This window comes from Narcine bancroftii, chromosome 1, assembly GCF_036971445.1.
Source record: "Narcine bancroftii isolate sNarBan1 chromosome 1, sNarBan1.hap1, whole genome shotgun sequence".
Lineage (NCBI taxonomy): Eukaryota > Metazoa > Chordata > Chondrichthyes > Torpediniformes > Narcinidae > Narcine > Narcine bancroftii.
In genome coordinates, this window is record NC_091469.1 from 56,429,981 (window position 1) to 56,453,066 (window position 23,086).

Below are 23,086 nucleotides of genomic sequence, written 5' to 3' on the forward strand. Positions count from 1 at the left end.
AGACAAGTGTTAAACATATGTGCTTATCTCTTCCATGATGAAGTCACAAACCAGACAAGGGTTAAACAAAGTGGCCAAACACAAAAATAGACCCAGAAGAATTTTGTCCTCTTTTCCAAAGAAACAGCAAAGTCATTCATTAATTCAAAAGCCAAGGATTCTGTGTTCGCCTTCTTCGAGGAGTAACACACACACAAAAAAAATACTAATTCTGGTGACTGTAACTCAACCCTGTCTTTCACAGGACTTCAATCCCTGTATGTCACAGGATTTGATTTTTGTGAACTCCAAGCTGAAATGTTCAAAAACTGAAAAGAAAATGTCTGAATTCAGTAATATATTTCTCCAAATCATGTGAATGTTACATCATCACCGAGGTGAGTCCCAATTCTTGGAAACCACATGACCATCAGTTTTATTTCTACCAAAATTCTTTCCTTTTTCAAAACCATTCCATATCCATAGCAACCTCTATCCTCGTTTTTGTTCAAGAGGCTTAAGTGGCTTTGATTAAAAGTAGATGGCATCCTTCAGCAGTTCTTGAATAATTAAGACAGACTTGAAATCCATTACCTCTCTCTGTCCAAGACACATCGACTCTGAGAATTAATACCTTTCTCATAAAACCATGATTTTTTATAAATTTGCTGTGACCTGTGTGTGACCATGTACCAACCCACAGCTAACTTACTAAGAATACAGATACAATATTTTAACTATACTTTACAAAGGCATTTTTATAAAAGAAATATAGTATAACATTAAATTAAATATTAACATAAGTTTGTACAATACTCCCTTATCAGTTTTGGCTATCCAAATAATTGTATATCCAATCTCCTATAACACCTTCCAATAATTTACCTACGACTGATGTCAGGCTCACAGGCCTTTAATTTCCAGGTTTTTTTTGGAACCTCTTAAACAACGGAACAACATGAGCTACCCTCTAATCCTCCGGGAACACACCTGTGTCTAAGGACATTTTAAATATTTCTCCCAGAGCCCCTGTAATTTATTTTCTACAATAGCATCCTTCAAGGTCCGAGGGAATATCTTGTCAGGCTCTGGGGATTTATCCACCCTTATTTGCTTTAAGATAGTAAATACTTCCTCCTTTAATCTGTATAGGCTCAATGACCTCACTGCTTGTCTTCCTTCCTTCTCATGACTCTGTACCCTTTTCCTGAGTGAATACTGGTTAAAAAAAAACATTTAAGATCTTCCCCATCTTTTTTGACTCTGTGCAAAGCCAACCCCCCCTGATCTTCAAGGGATTAATTTTGTCCCTTATTATCCTTTTTCTCTTAATATACCTGTAGAAACCCTTAGGATTTTCCTTCACATTGTCTGACAAAGCAACCACATGTCTTCTTTTAGCCTTTCTGGTTTCATTCTTGAGGTTTTTCTTGCAATTTTTTATACTACTCAAGTATCTTATTTGCTCCATGTTGCCTATACCTGCTATACACCTCTCTTCTTCTGAACCAAATACCCGACAACCCCTGAAAACTGAGGTTCCCTATGACTGCTAACCTTGCCTTTAATCCTGACAGGAACATGCAAACTCTGAACTCTCAAAATTTCACCTTTGAAGGTCTTCCACTTAACTCGCACATCCTTGCCTGAGGACAACTTATCCCAATCCACGCATTCTAGATCCTTTCTCATTTCCTCAAAATTAGTTTTTCTCCAATTTAAATCTCATCCTGAGGCCCAGATCTATACTTCTCCATAATTAACTCAAAATTAATGACATTATGATCACTGGAACCAAAATATTCCCATACACATACTTTTGTCACCTGTCCTGTCTTGTTTCCTTTTTTTGTTGAAAACTTTATTTAGAATTTTAGAATACATATAAACACAAAAAAATTAAGACAAACTAAAATAAACAGAACCACCCTCCCCCCCCCCCCCCACCCGCTACCAACAACAGATCCCACAAGGGGAGCAAAAAAAAACCATATATCAGTTAATTACTTACATACTCTTTGTGATCTAAACCCATAAATTCCAAATAAGGTGACCACATCTGAAAAAAAAAAGAATAATTATCATGCAAATTATATGTTATTTTCTCCATATAATACAAGATCTCAACTCATTATATTTAATTCCACATTATCTTTCCATGTAATTGCAATACATTTCTGCACTACCTCTAATGGTAAATGAACAAACTCCATCTGAATCCTGTTCAACCCCAAGCCAGTTAAAGATATAGTATAACCCAACAAAAAAAAAATGGATCTAATGGTAATTTAATCTTAAATAATTTTTCCAAAAGAACTTTAATTTTTTCCCTGAATGGTTGAACCTTAACACAAGACCAAACTGCAAGTACAAATGTTCCAGTATGAAGTCCACATCTAAAACATAAATCGGAATCACTAAAACCATACCTTTTTAACTTCTCGGAAGTCAAATATAACTGATGTAAAAAATTATAATTAACTAGACTGTATCTTACATTAAGTAATTTAGTCATACTATCTTGACACATAACCTCCCATTCTTCCTGAGATATATCAAAAGATAAATCTTCTTCCCATTTAATTCTAGATTTACTTAAATTTGATTTATTCATCTTATCTTGGAGCAGAACTGTCTTGTTTCCTAAAAGGAGATCCAGTATTTCATTCTCTCTCATTGGTACCTCTATATATTCATTTAGAAAACTTTCCTGAACACATTTGACAAACTCCGAGCCATCCATCCCTTTTAAAGTATGGGAGTCCCAGACAATAAGTGGAAAATTAAAACCTCCTACTATCACAACCTTATGTTTTCTGCAGCTGTCTGCTATCTCTCTACAAATTTGCTCCTCCATTTCTCATTGACTATTGGGCACTCTATCATACAAGCCCATTGGTGTGGTCATACCTTTCCTGTTTCTCAGATCCACCCTTATAGATTTAGTAGATGAGTCCTCTGGTCTGCCCTGCCTGAGCACAACTGTCAAATTTTCCTTACAAGCAATGCCACTCCTCCCCCTTTCATCCCACTGGTTCTATCACGTCTAAAGCAATGGAAGCATTGAGCTGCCAGCCCTGCTCCTCCTGCAACCAAGTTTCACTAATGGCCACAATTCATAATTCCATGTGCCAATCCACGCTCTAAGCTCAATTGCATTTCCTACAATATTTCTTGCTTTGAAATCCATGCACTTTAGAAAATTTCCACCACGTACAACCCATTGACTTCTAATGATGAATGCAATTTTCACATCATCTTTTCCCTCCTCCACTGTTCTATCCTGCTCTGGCACTCTGGTTCCCATATCACTGCAAATCTTGCTTAAACCCCCTCCAGAGCAGCACTAGTAAACCTTTCCGCAAGGGATATTAACCCCCATCCAGTACAGCTGCAAACCATCCTGTCAGAACATATCACACCTTACCTGGAATCTTTGGCTTGGCTTCGCGGACGAAGATTTATGGAGGGGGTAAAAAGTCCACGTCAGCTGCAGGCTCGTTTGTGGCTGACCAGTCCGATGCGGGACAGGCAGACACGATTGCAGCGGTTGCAAGGGAAAATTGGTTGGTTGGGGTTGGGTGTTGGGTTTTTCCTCCTTTGCCTTTTGTCAGTGAGGTGGGCTCTGCGGTCTTCTTCAAAGGAGGCTGCTGCCCGCCAAACTGTGAGGCGCCAAGATGCACGGTTTGAGGCGTTATCAGCCCACTGGCGGTGGTCAATGTGGCAGGCACCAAGAGATTTCTTTAGGCAGTCCTTGTACCTTTTCTTTGGTGCACCTCTGTCACGGTGGCCAGTGGAGAGCTCGCCATATAATACGATCTTGGGAAGGCGATGGTCCTCCATTCTGGAGACGTGACCCATCCAGCGCAGCTGGATCTTCAGCAGCGTGGACTCGATGCTGTCGACCTCTGCCATCTCGAGTACCTCGACGTTAGGGGTGTGAGCGCTCCAATGGATGTTGAGGATGGAGCGGAGACAACGCTGGTGGAAGCGTTCTAGGAGCCGTAGGAATAGAGCCCATTGATCCATAAACCTGAAGCCCTCCCTCCTACACCATGTCTTTAGCCATGTGTTAAGCTGCATTATCTTAAATAAATGCAGAGACTACACTGCAAGGTGGAAACTACTACTTAGCCATAGAAAGGATGGCCAGATTACAGTTAGCCAAGAAGTATTTAAAAGAGCCTGCAGAATTCTGGAAAAAGGTCTTGTAGACAGATGAGACCAAGATGAACTTGTGTCAGAGTGATGGCAAGAGCGAAGTGTGGAGGCATAAAAGAACTGCCCAAGATCCAAAGCATACCATCTTTGCCATGGTTTTTATCTTGCAGTGTAGCCTCTGTATTTCTGTTCATGATGTCTTCTGTGGACAGTAGTCATTGACATATCCACACCTACTTCCCAAAGAGTGTTTCTAATCTGTTGGATATATGTTTGGGGATTTTTCTTCATTATGATGAGAATAATTCTGTCATCAGCAGTGGAGGGTCTTTCTTGAAATACCAGACCCTTTGTGATTACTGAGCTCACCAGTGCACTCTTTCTTCATAATAATGTTCCAAACTTGATTTTGGTAATCATAAGATTGGGCGATGTCTCTTACTGTTTTATTCTTGTTTCTCAGCCTTATAATGGTTTCTTTAGCTTTCATTGGCACACCTCTGGTCCTCGCATTTAAAAATGAGAAGCACAAGACTCCAGAGGTGATCAAAAGCTTAGAAGCAAGCCTAGCTCTCTTTTACATACAGCAATTAAGCTTCACCCGTGAAGCCAAATGTCCCAAACAGTATGGTGCCCTGAAATGAGGGGACAATGTATAAAAAGTGCTGTAATTTCTACATGCTCAAACCAAAATATATACAAATAATCTTGGATGAAAACTGGAATGTGTACTTTAATTGCATGTAAATTGTTTGATTACAAATTTAAAATTGTGGAGCACATGGGCAAATAAAGGAAATAAAGTGTCTTTGTCCCAAACATTATGGAGGGCTCTGTATAGTTAATCTTGGAAATAGATTCATATTCATTGTTTTTTTGTCTATGTTTTTTTGATATCTAGGCATTGCTGACATGGTCAGCATTAATTGTTCACCCATATTTGCACCTGAGAAGGAGCTGCATTTTTGAATCACTGTAGTTCTTTTGTTGGCAGTTTCTTTGAATGTTGTAGAATAGAAGATCCAGGATTTAAAAACAATGACATTTAGGGTCTTTTAGGGTGGTAAAGTTTGTAGGTATGGAAAGTTCTGTCAGAGGAGCTGCAGGAAGTGACACCAATTCTTTTTGTAAATTGTATCATCAGCCCCTGTGTCCTGGCAGTGGAGAAACTAGTCAGGATAATTAATGAGGAGCCAATCAGCTTCTTGCACCAACAAAACAAGCAGAGAGTATTCCATCATGATCCTAAAGTTTGCCTTAATTTGAATAGAAAGGCTTTGTCATGGCAAGAGATTTCACGCTGTAAGACACCCATTCTTTCACATGGTCTTATTGCCATGGTCCAGTTGAAGTTCTAGTTAATGATGACCTGAAGATTTTGATGGTGGAGAACTTGGTAATGGTTTACTATTGAATGTTAAGTATAGATTATTTTTTGTTGAAGGAATTCATTGCCTGGCATGATGCAATTATCTATTTATTAGCTCATGCCTTCATGTTATCTAGGTCTTTCTGGATGCAGGCATAGACTGCTCCATTTGCTGAGGAGTTACAATTGAATTGAACTTTGTTTGCTGATGATTTTGCTGCACAACTTCTGACCTTATGATCGAAGGAAGGTCATTAATGAAGTAACTGAAAATGGTTGAGCTTAGCGCTGTGCTGACTACCCTGAAGAAGTTCTCCTTTTTCCAAAGCAAGTTCTGAGAGAACCTTTCTCACTACTTCCCATCTGCAATCCCTGCGACTTTCAAGATCTATCACCATGTACTCATACAGACTCGCTTCCACAGCCACGAGTCCCTCCTGACAATAGCACACCTAACATTCCATCTGGGCATTTTCCAATCAGGTGGCATTAAAATAGATTTCTCCGGTTTCTGATAGGCCCCTTCCCTGCCTCTCTTTCCCTATCCCTCATTTCCTTTCCTTCAGCTCCCACCCTTTTCCTTCTTCATTCACAGAGCTACCCCTCCCCCTATCACCTCATGTTTTTTTTCTCTTCTGCTTTCTCACCCTTATCCACCTATGATTATTACATCTTGCATGTTGGCCTCTGCTCCTCCCCTGCCCTTTCCCTCCTCCTCCACCTTTTAATTTGACTGATTTCTGCTTATATCTTGATGAAGGGCTCAGCCCCAAAATGTTGACTTTATCTCTGCATCTTGGGACAATGTTTAAGCAAATATCCCCTTTTAAGCAAATTTAAGCACATTTAAGCAAATATTTAATCCACATTTAAGCAAATATCCCCTTGATGCCTCTCATACTCCAGTTCTAGAATTCAGTTCTGTGCTCCAAAGCTACAAATAGGTTTGAAACTGAATGGAGTTGCTGAAATCCAAACTATGTAACAAGTGAGAAAATCTTGGTGCTTGAAAACACTGTCAATATGACCATCAATTGCTTTACATATTAGCCCCTTTTATCACCGCCCAACCCTTCTAGGAAGCAGGTAAACTTACTGAGGATGCTGCACCTGGGAAGCCTTTCTTACTGCATCATGATTTACCAGGTTCATCAGGAACCCAGGATTTTAAGGGGGTCCTGCCTCCAGTAGTCATGTCATGAATGACGTATTACGTACTCGCAGGGCAGTGAAATCGTAGTGGGAATAAAGCACTTATACGCTCATGTTTAAAAAAACTATGGAAAAAATACGCACAGTTTAATAAGACATATGCGCTCAATGTTTAAAAGACCATGGGAAAAAACAAGAACAGTTTAATAAAATAAATGCGCTCAATGTATAAAAGACAGTGGGAAAATATACCGCAGTGTGCTTCAGACTGTTCAAACTTTGGGCAAACCCACAGATGAGCTTGTCATTATTCCCTAAACAATAGAATATAACAACAATTTACATAGCATTACATTGTATTAGGTATCAAAAGTAATCTAGTGATGATTTAAAGCACAAGTATGCACTAACAGCCCCACCAGCCACACTCTGACAGCCACACTGACTGCACAGTTATATTTCATACCGCGGCCCAGCCATTCTCTGACAGCCATGCCAACAGCACAGTTATATTTCACAGCAAGGCTGGCCGCACTATGACATTACCGCTGGCCACTCTCTTGACAGACTGACGCAAGCATGCAGGCACTAATTGTATCCAATAATTCATGTCGACCATTCACACCACCACAGAATGATTAACAAGTTTAGTCAGCTGGGCTCTGACACTTGTCCCCACCAAGAGTCAGAGCCCTATTGATTTTAACTTGTCCAGCCCAGTTGGGACATCTCTCACCACAAGATTACCAGATATAGATCTGCTAAATTACCAAAAGATGTCGCAGATAATGCTTTATCCCCTGGCTTACAACTTCCCTGTTTTGCTTTTCAGTCATTCCAGACTTGCATTTTATCTTGAGTTGCTTTAAATTCTCCTTAGCTATCTTACACAATTTTTTCCAATAATCTAGAAACTTTGAAACATAATCCAACAAATTCAACTGCACATTCTCATTAACCCACTGTTATTTTAATAACTTCAAATACTAATTCAAAAGGACTAAAACCTAACGATTCTTATACCGTTTCCCTTACTGCAAACAAAAGTAAATGAACACTTTAATCCCAATCCTTTTCATGCTCTAGACAATAAGTACTCATCGTAGTTTTTAAAGTTGAATGGAACCTCTCCAAAGCTCCCTGAGATTTTGGTGATATGCAGCTGATGTAATTTGTTTAGCTCCCAATTTATAAACTAACTGTTGAAATACACCTGACAAAAATTATTTCCCTGATGTGATTGTATTTCTTTAGGCAAACCAAATGAAGTGAAACATTTTACTAAATCACCAGACAGTTTTTGCTTTAATATTTCTAAGTGTTATTGCTTCAGGAAACCTAGAAGGTCCACACATAATGGTCAACAAATATTCATTTTCAGCTTTTGTTTTGGGCATTGGACCAACACAATCCATAATTAGTTTAGAAAAAGGTTATCCAAAAACAGGAATAAGTTTTAAAGGTGGAACTGATGAGGTTTCCCCACAACTTGACAAGAGTAACAGGTCTTACATAATTTCTTAACATCTTTTCTTAAATTAGGCCAATAAAATTTCATAATTTTATAGGTAGTTTTCTTTACCCCAAGGTGCCCACCTCTGGATGTACTATGGGCTAAGGTTAAAATCTCATCCCTGTAGGCTTTAGGAACTACAACCTTGTGAATAACTGCCCATTCTTCATTAGCAGGTATCTCTCATAAACCCTCATTAAAATAATATGCAACTGGCATATTCTTAATTTCCTCATTAGAGAGTGCTTTCTCTCTAATTCAACAAGATCAGTATCTTCACTTTGTTTTTCTATTAATTTTGTTCTAGATAGTGACAAGTCCTTTTTTAGCTGCTCTGCCCTCTCACAGACTTCCAACCCTTTTAAATCATTTTGTATTCCACTGTTTTCACTGGCAAGCTTTTTCTCCAATGCCCTCGTCACTGCACATGCTGGATATATATCTAAATTGTCTCTGTTTCATCAATGACTGGCTTATCTGTTAATTTCACTGCAGGATCAACTTTATCCTCTGCCAAGTCATTTTCCAATAACAACAAAATACCATCAACTGGTAAATTTGATCTAATCCCTATTTTAACAAGATCCTTATTTTCAAGTTTAGAATCAAGAGTTCTGACCTAACAAAGAAACATTTAAATTGACTGATGATTCATCACAGCTTGTTTCCTGCTGTACCTGACTACCTTACTGTTTCTGGATCTGCTACTGTACATCGCAAGCTTTTGTTCATTTTAAATGACTCTGTCCAGCATTTGTTTCACTCGCAAAGGTTTTAAACTTTAAATCAATATGCCCCACACTCTCGCTGGCAACAATTCCCCATTTATTCTCAAACATAATTGGATACTTTACTGAAGGGACACCTTTATCTCCTGACACAAAAGATTTGAATTCCTTCCTAATTTTACCAACAATTCAAGACTTTTTTTTTTACTTCCATCTTTTTTAAAACAAGCTGATTCCTTTTTCTTGAAGGAAAAACAACTTGCTACCACATGACCAGCTTTCTTACAATAATTGCGAATTGGACCAAAAAGTTTCCCCCATCTATTTTCTGCCTTATTTTGGTACTTAATGTTACCCCTTTGAAAAGGTATTTTGGGCACAAATTTCACATTGTGATTAGCATCTGCAAATCTGACAGAATTTTGTCCATTTTTAAAGTTCCACGGCTTTAATTTAAGATCCGGATTTAACACATAATCAGCTGTAACTTTAACAGAATTTTTCCAATCTTCCTTTTATCTCTCAGCCTCCAGAGCAGATAAAGGATTTGGGGAGGAAAAAGATCACGTGAAAATTGCAAAATTCCATGTAATGTTGAAAGTCAAGGGGTTGTACTTGGTGGAAATGTTCTCAGGTTCACCTATTTCAATTCAAGGAGTATTGTAGGAAAAGCAGAAGTGCTTAGATCGTGGATTGGCATGTGGAATTATGACATTGTGGCCATTTTATCCAATATTTTATTTTCGGTTTTCAAACACATATCACTTAAACATTCTTTACACATATACATATACCAAAATTAATCTACATACCACTTACAAATCAATATATAGACCTTCTACTCTTTCTTTTTTCTTATAAAAATACAAAAAGTACCATTTACATACATATATATAACAAACCAATATAAAAATTCCAAAACAAATCAAAACAAAAACATTCTATCTCTCCCCTCCCATTACCCCCTTCCCCTTAACTTATGATAAATGAATACAGAGTCTTTTTGCTACCGCCGAGGCTCACAGTCTATTTTACTAGTAAAAATAATAGTACAAGGTTGAGGACAGATCACTATTTACAGCAGCAATATTACATGTGCACCAATAAAGTTCAAATATGGTTGCTAGGTCTTCAGGAATGTATCATGTTTGTTTCTTAAATTATAAGTAATCCTTTCCATAGGAATACAACTGTCCATTTCTGATATCCATCTCTTCAGAGAAATAGATGTATCTGATTTACATATGATGGCAACATTTGAAATAGAAAATGAGATTTGGAACTCGGTTAAATGATTTTTTAAAATTTATTTTTCACACTATGAACCATACTGACCAAAATACACACAAACATTTCCTTCTTGAATATACACAGTGTCATTTTCTCCCCTTTCCCCCCTCCCTTCCCTCCCTCCTTCACACCCCCTCCCCACCCTCCTTCACCCCCCCCTCCCCACCCACTCAACGTTCAATATATATGATACATTAAACCCATTAAACAATGTCATCACACAATGAAAATAAACAAGAAATTTGTGTCATCTACTTCAGGATGCAATTTTGAATATGTGATTACAGACAGAATGATAAATAAAAGATTTATAACAAACATCTACATCAAACTGCAAGAGAAAGAGAACGAGGAAACAAGCTGTAAACCCAAACAAAAATGGGAACAAGATCTAAACATAAAGATAAAGAATGAAACATGGGAAAAGCTATGCTCCGGAACTATGAGAAATACAATAAACACGAGGTTACACATGATACAATATAATTGGTTACACAGGCTATACACCACGCCCCAAAAGTTAAATAAATGGGATCCAACAGTTCGATAATTATTGATGTTTATAAAATGCCCCAACAAATATAGTTCTGGATTGCCGGGGAAGTTGACTCCTTCCTAAATGTAATCTTAGATAACATTTACTTTCACACAGGACTAAACGGAATGGAGAAATGTTCCTTCTTCTATTCCACATTGGAAACATCTGTCAGGTATTTCAGGCTTTGATTTGTGAAATCTTTGCAGAGTCAAATATAATTGATGAAGAAAATTGCATTGCACCAAACTACACCTCGCATTAATAATCGATGTTACCCCTTCTTTACAGCATTCAGCCCAGGAATATTCTGATATTTTCACTGCTAAATCTGCTTCCCATCTTTCCCTGAACCTCTGAACTGAGCTTTTTCCCATCCCTCTGGAGGGTAAAATAAATTTGAGTAATAAACTTAAGTATATTACCCATCCATTCCAATTGACTTGACCCCAGAGGAGTTGAATTCTTTCCCCAAATTTCTCTTTAAAAAACTCTTAATTGCAGATAGCAAACAAAGGAGCCACTCGGGATATCATATATTTGCTTCATTTGTTTGAATGACATTAAAATTCCATCCTTATAACAATCTGAAATATACCTAATCCCCTTCTGGGACCAAATATTTAAAATCTTATTCCACATTTTCATAGGAAGCCATGGATTGTTACATAATGGAGCCCTTATAGAAATTCCAGTTTTCCTTCCCATTATGTCATTGGTGTCTTGTCATATTTTAATCAAATTAATCAGTATAGAATTAGAAGGCTTTTTCTTAATTAGTTTCAAGTTCCATCTAAAAATAAAATCTTTGGGTGATGCTTTCTCCAACCCGTGCAGTGCCATATGTACTCAATTCAGTGATTCCGATTCATAAAAGTGCCAAAAACCCCAGCTGTGAAGCCAGATAGTATTTCTTAAGATCCAGAAGCCTCAAACCTCCTGATTTGTAGTCCCATGTCAATTTGTCAAGTGCTATCCTCGGCACTTTATTGTACCATAAAAAATGCCTAACCATACCATTTATTGTTTTAAAAAACTTATTTGATAAATGTATTGGTATTGATTGGAACAAATATTGGATCTTTATTTTAATACAGTTAACCTTTCCTATTAAGATCAGGGGCAGGTCCTTCCACTTCTGCAAATCTTTTTCTATCTTTGCCAGTAAGGAAGAGTAATTCAATTTATATAGATTGTTATCAAATTGTTATCGAGCATGATTCCTAAATATTTAATCCAATCATTTTTCCATTTAAGCATACTGTTTACTTTAAAGCACTCATAATTTTGTTTTGTTATTGATAAAATTTCACTTTTTTCCTTATTTATTTTATATCCCATTACTCTGCCATATTTTATTAAAATTTCCTGTAATTTTTCCATAGAACCTTCGGATTCAGACATATACAGCAGTATATTATCAGCAAACAAACTAATCTTGTGTGAACTTGTCTGGCTTCGAAGCCTTTAATTTTAGGATCACCCCAGATCATTTCTGCCAGAGTTGCTATCACCATAACAAATAGTGCCTGCTCGAATGGCTTAATGGGAACATTCCTGTTATCTGGTTATTAGTTATTATTTTTTCCTGTGGATTTTAGTATAGACCCTTAACCCAATTTATAAATCCTCGTCCGATATCTAACTTTTCCAATGTTTTAAACAAAAAAGGCACTCAAGTCTGTCGAATGCTTTTTATGCATCTAGCGATACTACTATATTGGGGTCCTTCCGTGACTGAGCTAAGTGTATTATGTTAAATAGTTGCACCAAGTTATTTGATGCTTGCCTCCCTTTAACAAATCCTACTTGATGTACGTGAATTAATTTAGGTAAAAATTGTCCATATCTGTTTGCTAATGTTTTTGCTATTATTTTGTAATCTACATTCAAAAGAGATATAGGTCGATAAGACGAAGTTTTCATAGGATTTCTGTTCTTTTTGGGCAACACAGTAATTATTGCAGTTGAGAAGGAATCCGGTAATTTCTGAGTTTTCACTGCTTGTTCTATTACATCCATAAACGGGCATTAACAGCTCTTTAAATTCTTTATAAAACTCAACCGGAAATCCATCCTTGCCCGGGGGTTTGTTAGCTTGAAGCGTCCCCAGTGTTTTTTCAATTTTTTCCCCTGGTAAATTGTAAATCTTTTTTAAATTTTTTTATTTTTCACACCATAAATCACATTAGCCATGATATACACTTTTTCTTTTTCACACATATACAGTGACTTTTTCTCCCCCCCCCCTCCTCCCAAGCCACCCCCCCACCCCCCCCTCTCATCCTTTTTAGGTATACAATCTAGGTTGCATTAAACCCGTCAGACAATGTTGTCATTCAACAAAAATACACCAGAAATTCTACTGAGTCCATTCTTTTCTTTCCTTCTCCTTCCATCAACTTAGGTAATGTTTGTCCCCGGTAGGTTTTCGCTATTGTATTTAATGTAAGGCTCCCATATTTGTTTGAATATTTCAATATTATTTCTTAAACTATATGTTATTTTTTCTAATGGAATACATTTATTCATTTCTATATACCATTGTTGTATTTTCAAATTATCTTCCAATTTCCAGGTTGACATAATACATTTTTTTGCTACGGCTAGGGCTATCTTAACAAATCTTTTTTGTGCATCTTCCAAATCAATTCCAAATTCTTTGTTTTTTATGTTACTTAGGAGAAAGATCTCTGGATTCTTTGGTATATTGTTTTCTGTTATTTTATTTAATATCTAATTGAGATCTTCCCAAAATTTTTCTACTCTCTCACATGTCCAGATTGCATGAATTGTTGTTCCCATTTCTTTTTTACATCGAAAACATCTATCAGATACTGTTGGGTCCCATTTATTTAACTTTTGAGGTGTAATGTATAGTCTGTGTAACCAATTATATTGTATCATACGTAGCCTCGTATTTATTGTATTTCTCATCGTTCCAGAACATAACTTCTCCCATGTTTCCTTTTTTATCTTTATATTTAAATCTTGTTCCCATTTTTGTTTAGTTTTACCATTTGTTTCCTCATTCTCCTTTTCTTGCAGTTTAATATACATATTTGTTATAAATCTTTTGATTAACATTGTATCTGTAATCACATATTCAAGGTTACTTCCCTCTGGCAAACTCAAATTGCTTCCTAATTTATCCTTCAAGTAGGATCTCAGTTGGTAATATGCCAGCGCTGTATCTCCAGTTATATTGTACTTATCTCTCATTTGTTCAAAGGATAAGAATCTACTTCCTGAAAAACAATTTTCTATTCTTTTAATCCCTTTTTTTTCCCATTCTCTAAAGGAAGGGTTATCTATTGTAAAAGGGAGTAGCTTATTTTGCGTCAATATTAGTTTTGGTAATTGGTAATTTGTTTTATTTCTTTCTACATGAATCTTCTTCCAAATATTGAGGAGATGATGTAATACTGGAGAAGTTCTATGTTGTACCAATTTTTCATCCCATTTATATAATATGTGTTCAGGTATCTTTTCCCCTATTTTATCTAATTCCAATCTCGTCCAGTCTGGTTTTTCCCTTGTTTGATAAAAATCTGATAGGTATCTTAATTGTGCGGCTCTATAATAATTTTTAAAGTTTGGCAATTGTAAGCCTCCTTGTTTATACCATTCTGTTAATTTATCTAGTGCTATCCTCGGTTTCCCCCCTCTCCATAAAAATTTATTTATTTCTGGATTAAATTCTCTTTTAATCTTTTCTGTATATGAAATAATTTGGCCTCTCAAATATGCCTTTAACTCATCCCATATTAGAAAGCTATTGTCCATTGATCCAAAAATAGTTTCACAAAAATGTTCAATCTGTTGCATATAAATTGTTTAAAATCCTCCCATTTTAGTAACATCGTATTTAATTACCACCTGTATTTATTTTCCTGCTTCTCTGATAATTGTATTACCTAGATTATTGGTGAATGATCTGAGTGCAGCCTTGGTAAGTATTTGGTTTTTACTACTTGATCTTTCAGACTTGACGATAGCAAAAATAAATCTATTCTGATATATGAGTCATATTTTTTTGAATAAAATGAATAATCTCTCTCCTTAGGGTTAGACTTCCTCCATACATCCATCAAGTTTAAATCTTTCATATATGAGAGAGATAATTTAGCTGCCTTGGCTCTTGCTACCATTTTTGACGATTTATCTAGGATCGGATCCAAACAAAATTTAAAGTCCCCTCCAATCAATATATTTTTTCCTTCCCTCTGTGGCTTTTAAAAGTACGTCTTTCATAAAGACCTAAAGACAGTTTTAAACTGTCATAATTCGGGGCTAAATATTCATTAACATCCATGATAATGAGTAAAGTTTGCCATTTATCATTACATATCTACCTACTTGATCCATGGAGGCATTTTCTACAGCGATGGGGATGTTCTTATTAATCAAAATTTCCACCCCCACTGCTTTTGAATTGAATGAGGAAGAGAAGACCACCCCCTACCCCCCCAGCCTCACAATCGTCTCAATTTGTCATGTTCCACTTTAGTAAGATGTATTTCTTGGAGAAATAATATGTCAGCTTTTATCTTTATTAAATATGAGAGCATTCCTTACCTTTTGACTATCTGTTCAAACTGTTGACATTAAAACTTATAAACTTCAATGACTTATCCATAATAACATATTAAAAATTCTGTGCAACTATACAAGTATGTAAAGCGTTTCGTCATCTGTGACCTTGCCCTAAAAATCATGCAACCTCCATCCCGGCAGTGATGTAGACAGAAAGTCCCCAAGGCCCATGAAGAAAAGCCCCGTGAAAACTTTCAGGGAGAAAGAAGAAGAAGAATCCCACCCTGAAGCGCCATCTTGAAAACTCTCTTCCACCCCCCCCCCCCCCCCCCACCCCCCCCCATTGTCACCATTACCCCTCTTAAGCCAGAGTTGAACCATGCTGTACCTTCAGAACCTTCTTTCCATTTCCAGGCTCCCCGAGATGTAGAAAGGATAAAACTTTTACATTTCGCCATAAAAATTAAGACGACCACCACACAAAAAAAAACTTTACTATGTCCTTAAATATCTGGATTTACACCAGTCTTTCAATGCCAGCTTCACTGTTCCTCTTCATAGTTATTGAATAAACTCTTCCACTTCTTCTTTCTATTTAAATTATGTCAACATTGCTGGATACAGAATTGTATATTTGAAGTTATTTTCTCGAAGTTGCCTCTGGTCCACGTCAAATTGTCTTCTCTGAATCACTGCGTTACTGAAGTCCTGGAAGAACATGATCTCTGCATTGTCCCATTTCAAGGGAGAACCAGGGTTTCAAGCATTTTCATAAGCAACTCTTAGGGTGGTCTCTCTATCCTTGAAGCTCAGTAATCTCAACAGAACGGGTCGAGGGCAAGCTTCACCTATTCAATGTGCACTCGGTCGCCAAGTTCATCAGTGCAAAGGACTTGAGGGATCCAGGTCTTGAAGAATTTCATGGCATCTTCTGCCTTCTGCATCTTCTCTCAGGCCAACAATTCACACATTGTTCCTCTGACTGAAGTTCTCCATATGATCCAATTTGTCCAAAAGAAGCTGCTTATCTGTTGCCTATTGTTCAGCTTGTTTCTTTAGTTCTTTGATTTGTTTATCATGTTTGCCAAGATCTTTCTCGGATCTGGCCACTCTTTCATTTAAATCATTAATAGCGTCACCCACATCTCTCACTGTAGTAGTAAGCTCTTTAATGGCATTCTTCATACTAGTAAAAAGTTGACCCAAACCTCCAATCTCTTGCAGCAGAGTTTCAAAGTCTGGTGTTCGTTGAGAGGAGGAGGCATCTCCACCCTCAATTTCTGTCAAGGTGACTGGCGAGGTTTGAGCTTATTCCATAACAGATTTTGGCTTCTTCCTGTGGGAATCGTCCAATATTAATCTTTAAAAGATGTATGTACACTTATGTAGTTGAAAATCTTTCATTAAAACCACTTTTTAGGATTAATGAAACACGTCTGCTCAGCCACCCAGCATGGACGCACCCCGATTGTGTGCAGTTTTAGTCACCTAACTACAGGAAAGATATCAATAAGGATATTGCCTGGACTTCAGGAACTGAGTTAAAGGGAAAGTTTAAACAAATTGTAATTTTATTCCCTACAATGTAGAAGAATAAAAAGAGATTTAATAAAGGTATTTAAAATTGAGGAGGATAGACAGTAAAAAAACAGGTAGGCTTTTTCCACTGAGAGTAGGTGAATACAAACAAGAGGATATGGGTTTAGGGTGAAAGGAAAAAGTTTAGGGGGAACATCAGGGGGAATTTCACTGAGTGGTGGGAGTGTGGAACAAATTGCCAGCTGAATCGGAGAATGCAGGCTCAATTTTAACATTTAAGAAGAATTTGGACAGATACATGGATGGGAGAGGTATGAAGAGCTATGAACTGGGTATAGGATAGTGGAACTAGGCAGAACAATGGTTCAGCACTAACTAGAAGGGCCAAATGGGCCTGTTTCTGTCCAGTATTGTTCTATGGTTCTAAAAGCCATAGTTTTAAACTGAGATGGCAAAGATTTAAAAAGGACCTAAGGGACTTTTTTTTCACCAAGATGGTGGGTGGGACAGAAATGGAACAAGCTGCAAGAGGTACTGGTGGAGCCAGGTGAAATTGTAATGTTTAAAATATGTTTGGACAGGTATATGGATAGGAAATATTTGGATGGATTTGGGATGAACACAGGAAAATAGGACTAGCTTGGGAAGACAACATTGTCAGCATGGACAGGTTGAGCCAAAGGGTCTGTTTCCATGTTGTAAAACTGTGACTCTATTCTCTCTGTCACCCCATTATCACTACTAAATGTTATATATCAAACTCCTTGAATTGAAACTACTTTCCATTTTAACTCTTGCATTTAGCCCAGCTCACCTTACCTGTAAACGTTGTTGGAAGCTCTCTAAACACTGAAGTTTGTTCACAATTCAATTAGATTATGCCTGATTTCTGTCTCAGTTCTATATACAACCCCACTTTCCCCACATTCCATCACCTGTATCTTTGGTAAACAATATCCATCAATCTCAGTTTTAAATTCTACAATAGACTAAGAAAATCATTCTGAATTTCTACCACTCGGCCAATTGAAATGTGTCCAAATTCCATTCATAAAAGGCTTGTCTGTTTTTTTTTATGTCTCCAAATCGCAGATTTCCCAATTAGCAGAAGAGTTTGCTTCTACCTTTTCCATGTTCCTCTTAATGAAAAATTCTATCACACCATTCCCACGCTGTACAGGTATAACTCAATTTATGAGAATTCTATTCACAAATTTTCATTGCGATATAATTCAGGCTTTGGGTGGTTCTTTTTAGACATACAGCACTAAATGTTAACAATACACAGCAACTGAAATCCCAGTAGAATGGAGTACATCTGTGCCAACAAAAATGCAATTCACTCAAGTGATAACTACATAAGCGATGCATGAAGAAGACGATGGTGGTGTGTGGGGCTCATATTAAAATAGGCAAGGCAAAAGATGGTAGGAATGAGAGGAGGTGAGAAACAACTGTTAGGTCTGAAACATTGGTTATGAATTTTTATCTTTGCTAAATAAAGAACACTGTGTGGCTTGCTGAGTTTCTCCAGCATTTTTGTGTTAACTACAATCACAGCATATGTAGCTTTTCTTGTTTAACTCCAGGACCCAACTCCAGAGTTGATGGAAGAAGACATGAGCAGGAAAATTGAGAGGCACCTTGGATGTTTCACTTGGTAAATATCCTAAGATGAAATGTATGCTTTTGTGGTGGTGCACATCCTCATGGCGTACCGGCCCCGCTTGTATCGCCACGTGGCGGGGCAGTCATGGGGAAATGGCATCGTCAGAGGTTTCTCTCTGACTCCAGCATCCCTTCCAGCGTGCACCCTGGACAGCGATTATGATGTCACAATGCACCAGGTGACTGAGCTCATGCTGCCCTTATCGGGGCGCGCTGAATTTGAATAAAAACAGTCGTTAACGACTCGCAACATGGTGGTTGTGTCTCTCTCACTGCTCACACTGCTGCAGTGATGACCACGACAAGCCCAGAAGAATTTCTGGACTCCTGATCACCATGGATTTGGCAGAGCTTAACGGTGTCTCCATCAAGCTTCCCCCCTTTAGGACCCACTGACTGAGAACGTGGTTTGAGGAGGCAGAAGCACAATTTCAACTCCACGACATTTCCTCAGACGCCACGATGTTCTATCATGTCATGAGCGCTCTGGACCAAGATACGGCAGCGACATCATCCACCACCCCCCCGGCTATGGGCAAGTACACCGCCCTCAAAGACCTGCTGCTTGGAACATTTGAGTTAACTCCCCAGCAACGGGCTTCCAGGCTCCTTCACCTAGATGGGGTTGGGGACCGTAGTCTGTCAGTGCAGATGGATGAAATGCTGGCCCTGGCAGAAGACCACAAGCCTTGTTTTCTCTTCCGTAAGATATTCCTGGAACAAATGCCAGAGGCCATCCAGCTTCTCCTCACAGATGAAGACTTCTCGAACCCGAGAGGGCAGCAGCCTCTGACGTATGAAGAGGGAGAACGAGGCAGCTGTCAACCAGGTGCCATGACCAGGAGCCAGCTGACTGCAAGCCATTCCCAAGACCAAGCCAGAGGAGGGCCAGTCGATCTGCTGTTTCTACCACCAGCGCTGGGGAGCGCAAGCCCATAAGTGCCATCAGCCCTGCAGGTTTCAGGGAAATGACCAGACCAGATTTCATTGATGTCTGTGACGTTGGCCACACAAACAGCCTCCTTAATGTGATGGACAAGTCCACCGGCCGCCGATTCCTGGTGAACACAGGGGCTGAGCTCAGTGTCCTTCCCCCCACAGCATTAGACACTCGCACCCAATCTCGAGGTCTAACCCTGCAGCTCCACCATCATTACCTATGGCACCCGCAGGGCACAGATCTAGATCGGGAAGGAGAAGTTCTACTGGAGGTTCGTCCTAGCCTCCGTGGGCACCGTGCTGTTTGGGGCCAACTTCCTCAGAGCTCACGGCCTACTGGTTGACATGAAGGGCAAAAGGCTGGTCAACGCCTGAATGTTCCACTCCACCTGACTGGACACAGCAGAAGCCCGCAGGCCTGAAATCACCACTGCCAGAGACGAGTTCGAGGAGATCCTCCATGAATTCCCTGCCATCTTAGAGCCATGGTTCAACTCTGCCCTGCCCCAGCATAGGGTCTTCCACCACATCACTACACAGGGCCCCCCGCTGCATTCTAGACCCAGACGGCTGCCGCCTGAGAAGCTCCAGTAGGCAAAGAAGGAGTTCTCCAGGCTCCAGGAAGTGGGAATCGTCCGGCGCTCGGACAGCGCCTGGGCATCACCGCTCCATATGGTTCTGAAATCGTCCAGGAGCTGGAGACCGTGCGAAGCTTACCGTCAGTTGAACGATGCAACCACCCCTGACAGGTACCCGGTGCCCCACGTATAGGACTTCTCTGCCAACCTCCATGGCGCACGGGTTTTCTCCAAAGTGGACATCATGCAGGGATACCATCAAATCCCGGTGCATCCAGATGACGTGGGTAAAATGGCCATTATCACCCCTTTCGGCCTCTTTGAGTTCCTGCGTATGCTCTTCGGTCTAAAGAACGCACCCCAAATATTCCAGCGCCTCATGGACGTGGTTGGAAAAGACCTGGACTTTGTGTTCATTTACCTGGACGATATTTTCATTGTCAGTCGCAACCGCAACAAACACAAAGCCCACCTCTGCACACTTTTTGCCCGGCTGGCAGACATCAGCCTCACAGTCAATGTGGCCAAATGCCAGTTCGACAAGACGTTCTTCCAGTTCCTGGGGCACACTATTTCAGTGGCTGGGGCTGCGCTGGCGCCAGAGAAGGTAGCAGCTGTTCAACGATTCCCCATACCCTTCACCCTGAAAGGCCTCCAAGAGTTCACAGGGATGGTGAACTTTTACCATCATTTCATCCCCAGAGCCGCACGTACCATGCGCCCATTGTTCACGCTCATGGCCACCAAAGAAAAGACTTTATCGTGGTCAGAGGAGGCGGACAGGGTTTTCATCGTGACAAAGGAGACTCTAGCCAGCACCATGCTGCTGGTGCACCCGCGGTTGGAGGCGCACACGGCGCTCTCCGTTAATGCTATGGCAGTGGGCAGGGTGGGGGGTTCTTGAACAGTGGCTCGATGGACAATGGTGCCCGCTGGCCTTTTTCAGCAAGCAGCTGCACCCACTAGAGCTCAAATACAGCGCCTTCGACCAGGAGCGCCTGGCACTTTATTTGCCCATCCGCCATTTCCGCTACTTCCTCGAGGGCAAGCCGTTCACTGCCTTCACAGATCACAAGTCCCTCACTCAAGCACTGGCGATGGCCAAAGATCCGTGGTCCGCCAGACAGCATCGCCACCTCTCGTTCGTGTCTGAGTTCACGACCGACATCCGACTCAGGGCCAACAAGGACAATGTAGTGGCGGGTGCGCTCTCCCGTCCAGCCATCAACACTCTCGCGCCTGGTCTGAATTATGAGCAACTGATTCAGGCACAGAGGAAAGATGCCTTGCGAACCGCCATCTCGGGCCTCAAACTCAAGGATGTCCGGGTGCCCAGCAACCCGGACACATTGCTCTGCGATATCTCAACAGTAACACCAGGCTCGGTGGTCCAGCCACATTGGAGGGCGAAGGTCTTCAGTCTGATCGACGACCTCGCTTACCCAACGGTAAAGACAACTGTGTGGATGATCGCGGAACAGTTTGTGTGGCATGGGCTGAAGAAGGAGGTGGCGGAACAGGCCAGGAACTGTACCAGGTGCCAAACCTCCAAGGTCCAACGACACACGCGAACCCCCATCCAGAACTTCGACCCGGCGGTTTTCAGATTCCAACACATTGTTGATGTTTTCGGGCCCCTGCCGGTGTCCTAGGAGGCTCATTACCTCCTCACGGTGGTGGATCGGGCCACAAGGTGGTTGGATGCCGTCCCGGTTAAGGACGCCTCCGCAAAGATGTGCGCCAGGACTCTGGTCAGCCAATGGATCACCCATTTCGGAGTCCCGGTGCACATCATTAGACAGAGGGGTGCAGTTCATGTCTGCCCTGTGAATTCAGTCGGCGAAGCTCCTGGGGGGTCAAGCTCCATCACACCACAGCATACCACCCGCAGCCCAACGGGTTGGTGGAGAGGTTCCACAGGCACCTGAAGGCATCGCATATGGCCAGGCTCTCTGGACCAGACTGGGTGGACAAATGGATCCTCCTCGGGATTAGGACAGCACCCAAGGAGGACCTGCAGGTTTCAGCAGCATAGATGGTGTACGGTGCACCGCTTTCCCTGCTGGGTGAGTTTTTCGGCCCAGACCCTGACACCACGGCCACCAACAAAAACTTGCTGGCTGACCTACGCAGGCGACTGGCCTCCCCACCCCTGGTACGCCATGGCACCCGGTCATTTCATCTCCCCAAAGAGCTCGACTCGACTCAGTTCATTTTCATGCGGAGGGGACTACAAGGTGCACCACTACAGCGACCGTACGAGGGGCCATACAAATTCTTGCACCAGTCTGGCGGAACCTTCACCCTGGACGTTGGGGGGAGAGAGTAACATTTTATGGTGGACCGCCTGAAGGCGGCCCATCTGGACTTATAACAGCCGGTGCACCCAAGCGCCGGGACCGGCCGCCAAAGCGACAGGACGCGTAGCCGGTTCTGGGGAGGGTGGGTTGTATGGCGGCGCACATCCTCATGGCGAACCGGCCCCGCTTGTATCGCCACATGGCGGGGCAGCCATGGGGAAATGGCGTCATCAGAGGTTTCTCTCTGACTCCAGCATCCCTTCCAGCGTGCACCCTGGGCAGCGATTATGATGTCACAATGCACCAGGTGACTGAGCTCATGCTGCCCTTATCGGGGCGCGCTGAATTTGAATAAATACAGTCGTTAATGACCCTCAACATGGTGGCTGTGTTTCTCCACTGCTCACACCGCCACAGTTTCATTATTATAAGATTTAATTGCTAATTAAATATTTATTCTTCAGATACTTGGATTGAACAATTTTAAAAAAATGATTAGATGTTCTCGCCAAACCTTGAGCTCTATAACTTGACCAGGTTTGAAACTAACAGGATGCTTTTGAGATTTATGAGTGTCAGCTTATTGCACCATTTTTCAAGAGTGTAATCATTTCATAAATTGAGTGATTCGTGTGTAAATTGCAGCAAACACAATTGAGATCATGCAATTTTCCCAATAATTTTAACACTGAAATCCAAATGAGTCAACTGTGATAAATATGCAGAGATAGTAGCATTCAACCATAGCTGGAATGAATCTAGTGAACAGAATTTAGACTAAATAATAGAAACAAACATG

General features: G+C 40.5%; 1 protein-coding gene across 13 annotated transcripts in view; it reads left to right on the forward strand.

The window, feature by feature from the left end:
- Nucleotides 1-23,086, forward strand: part of LOC138758400 (transcription factor RFX3-like) — a 342,380-nt gene that overhangs the window by 170,993 nt on the left and 148,301 nt on the right. The window contains exon 1 of one of the 13 annotated variants that reach the window (XM_069927338.1): nt 18,380-18,462. The exons of 11 other annotated variants lie outside the window; for them this stretch is intronic. In XM_069927338.1, coding sequence (XP_069783439.1) covers nt 18,451-18,462 — 12 coding nt within the window. In that variant the 5' untranslated portion in view covers nt 18,380-18,450. Of the gene's footprint in view, nt 1-18,379; nt 18,463-18,716; nt 22,054-23,086 lie in introns of those variants that run through there. One more of the 13 variants, XM_069927345.1, reaches the window with a different exon arrangement.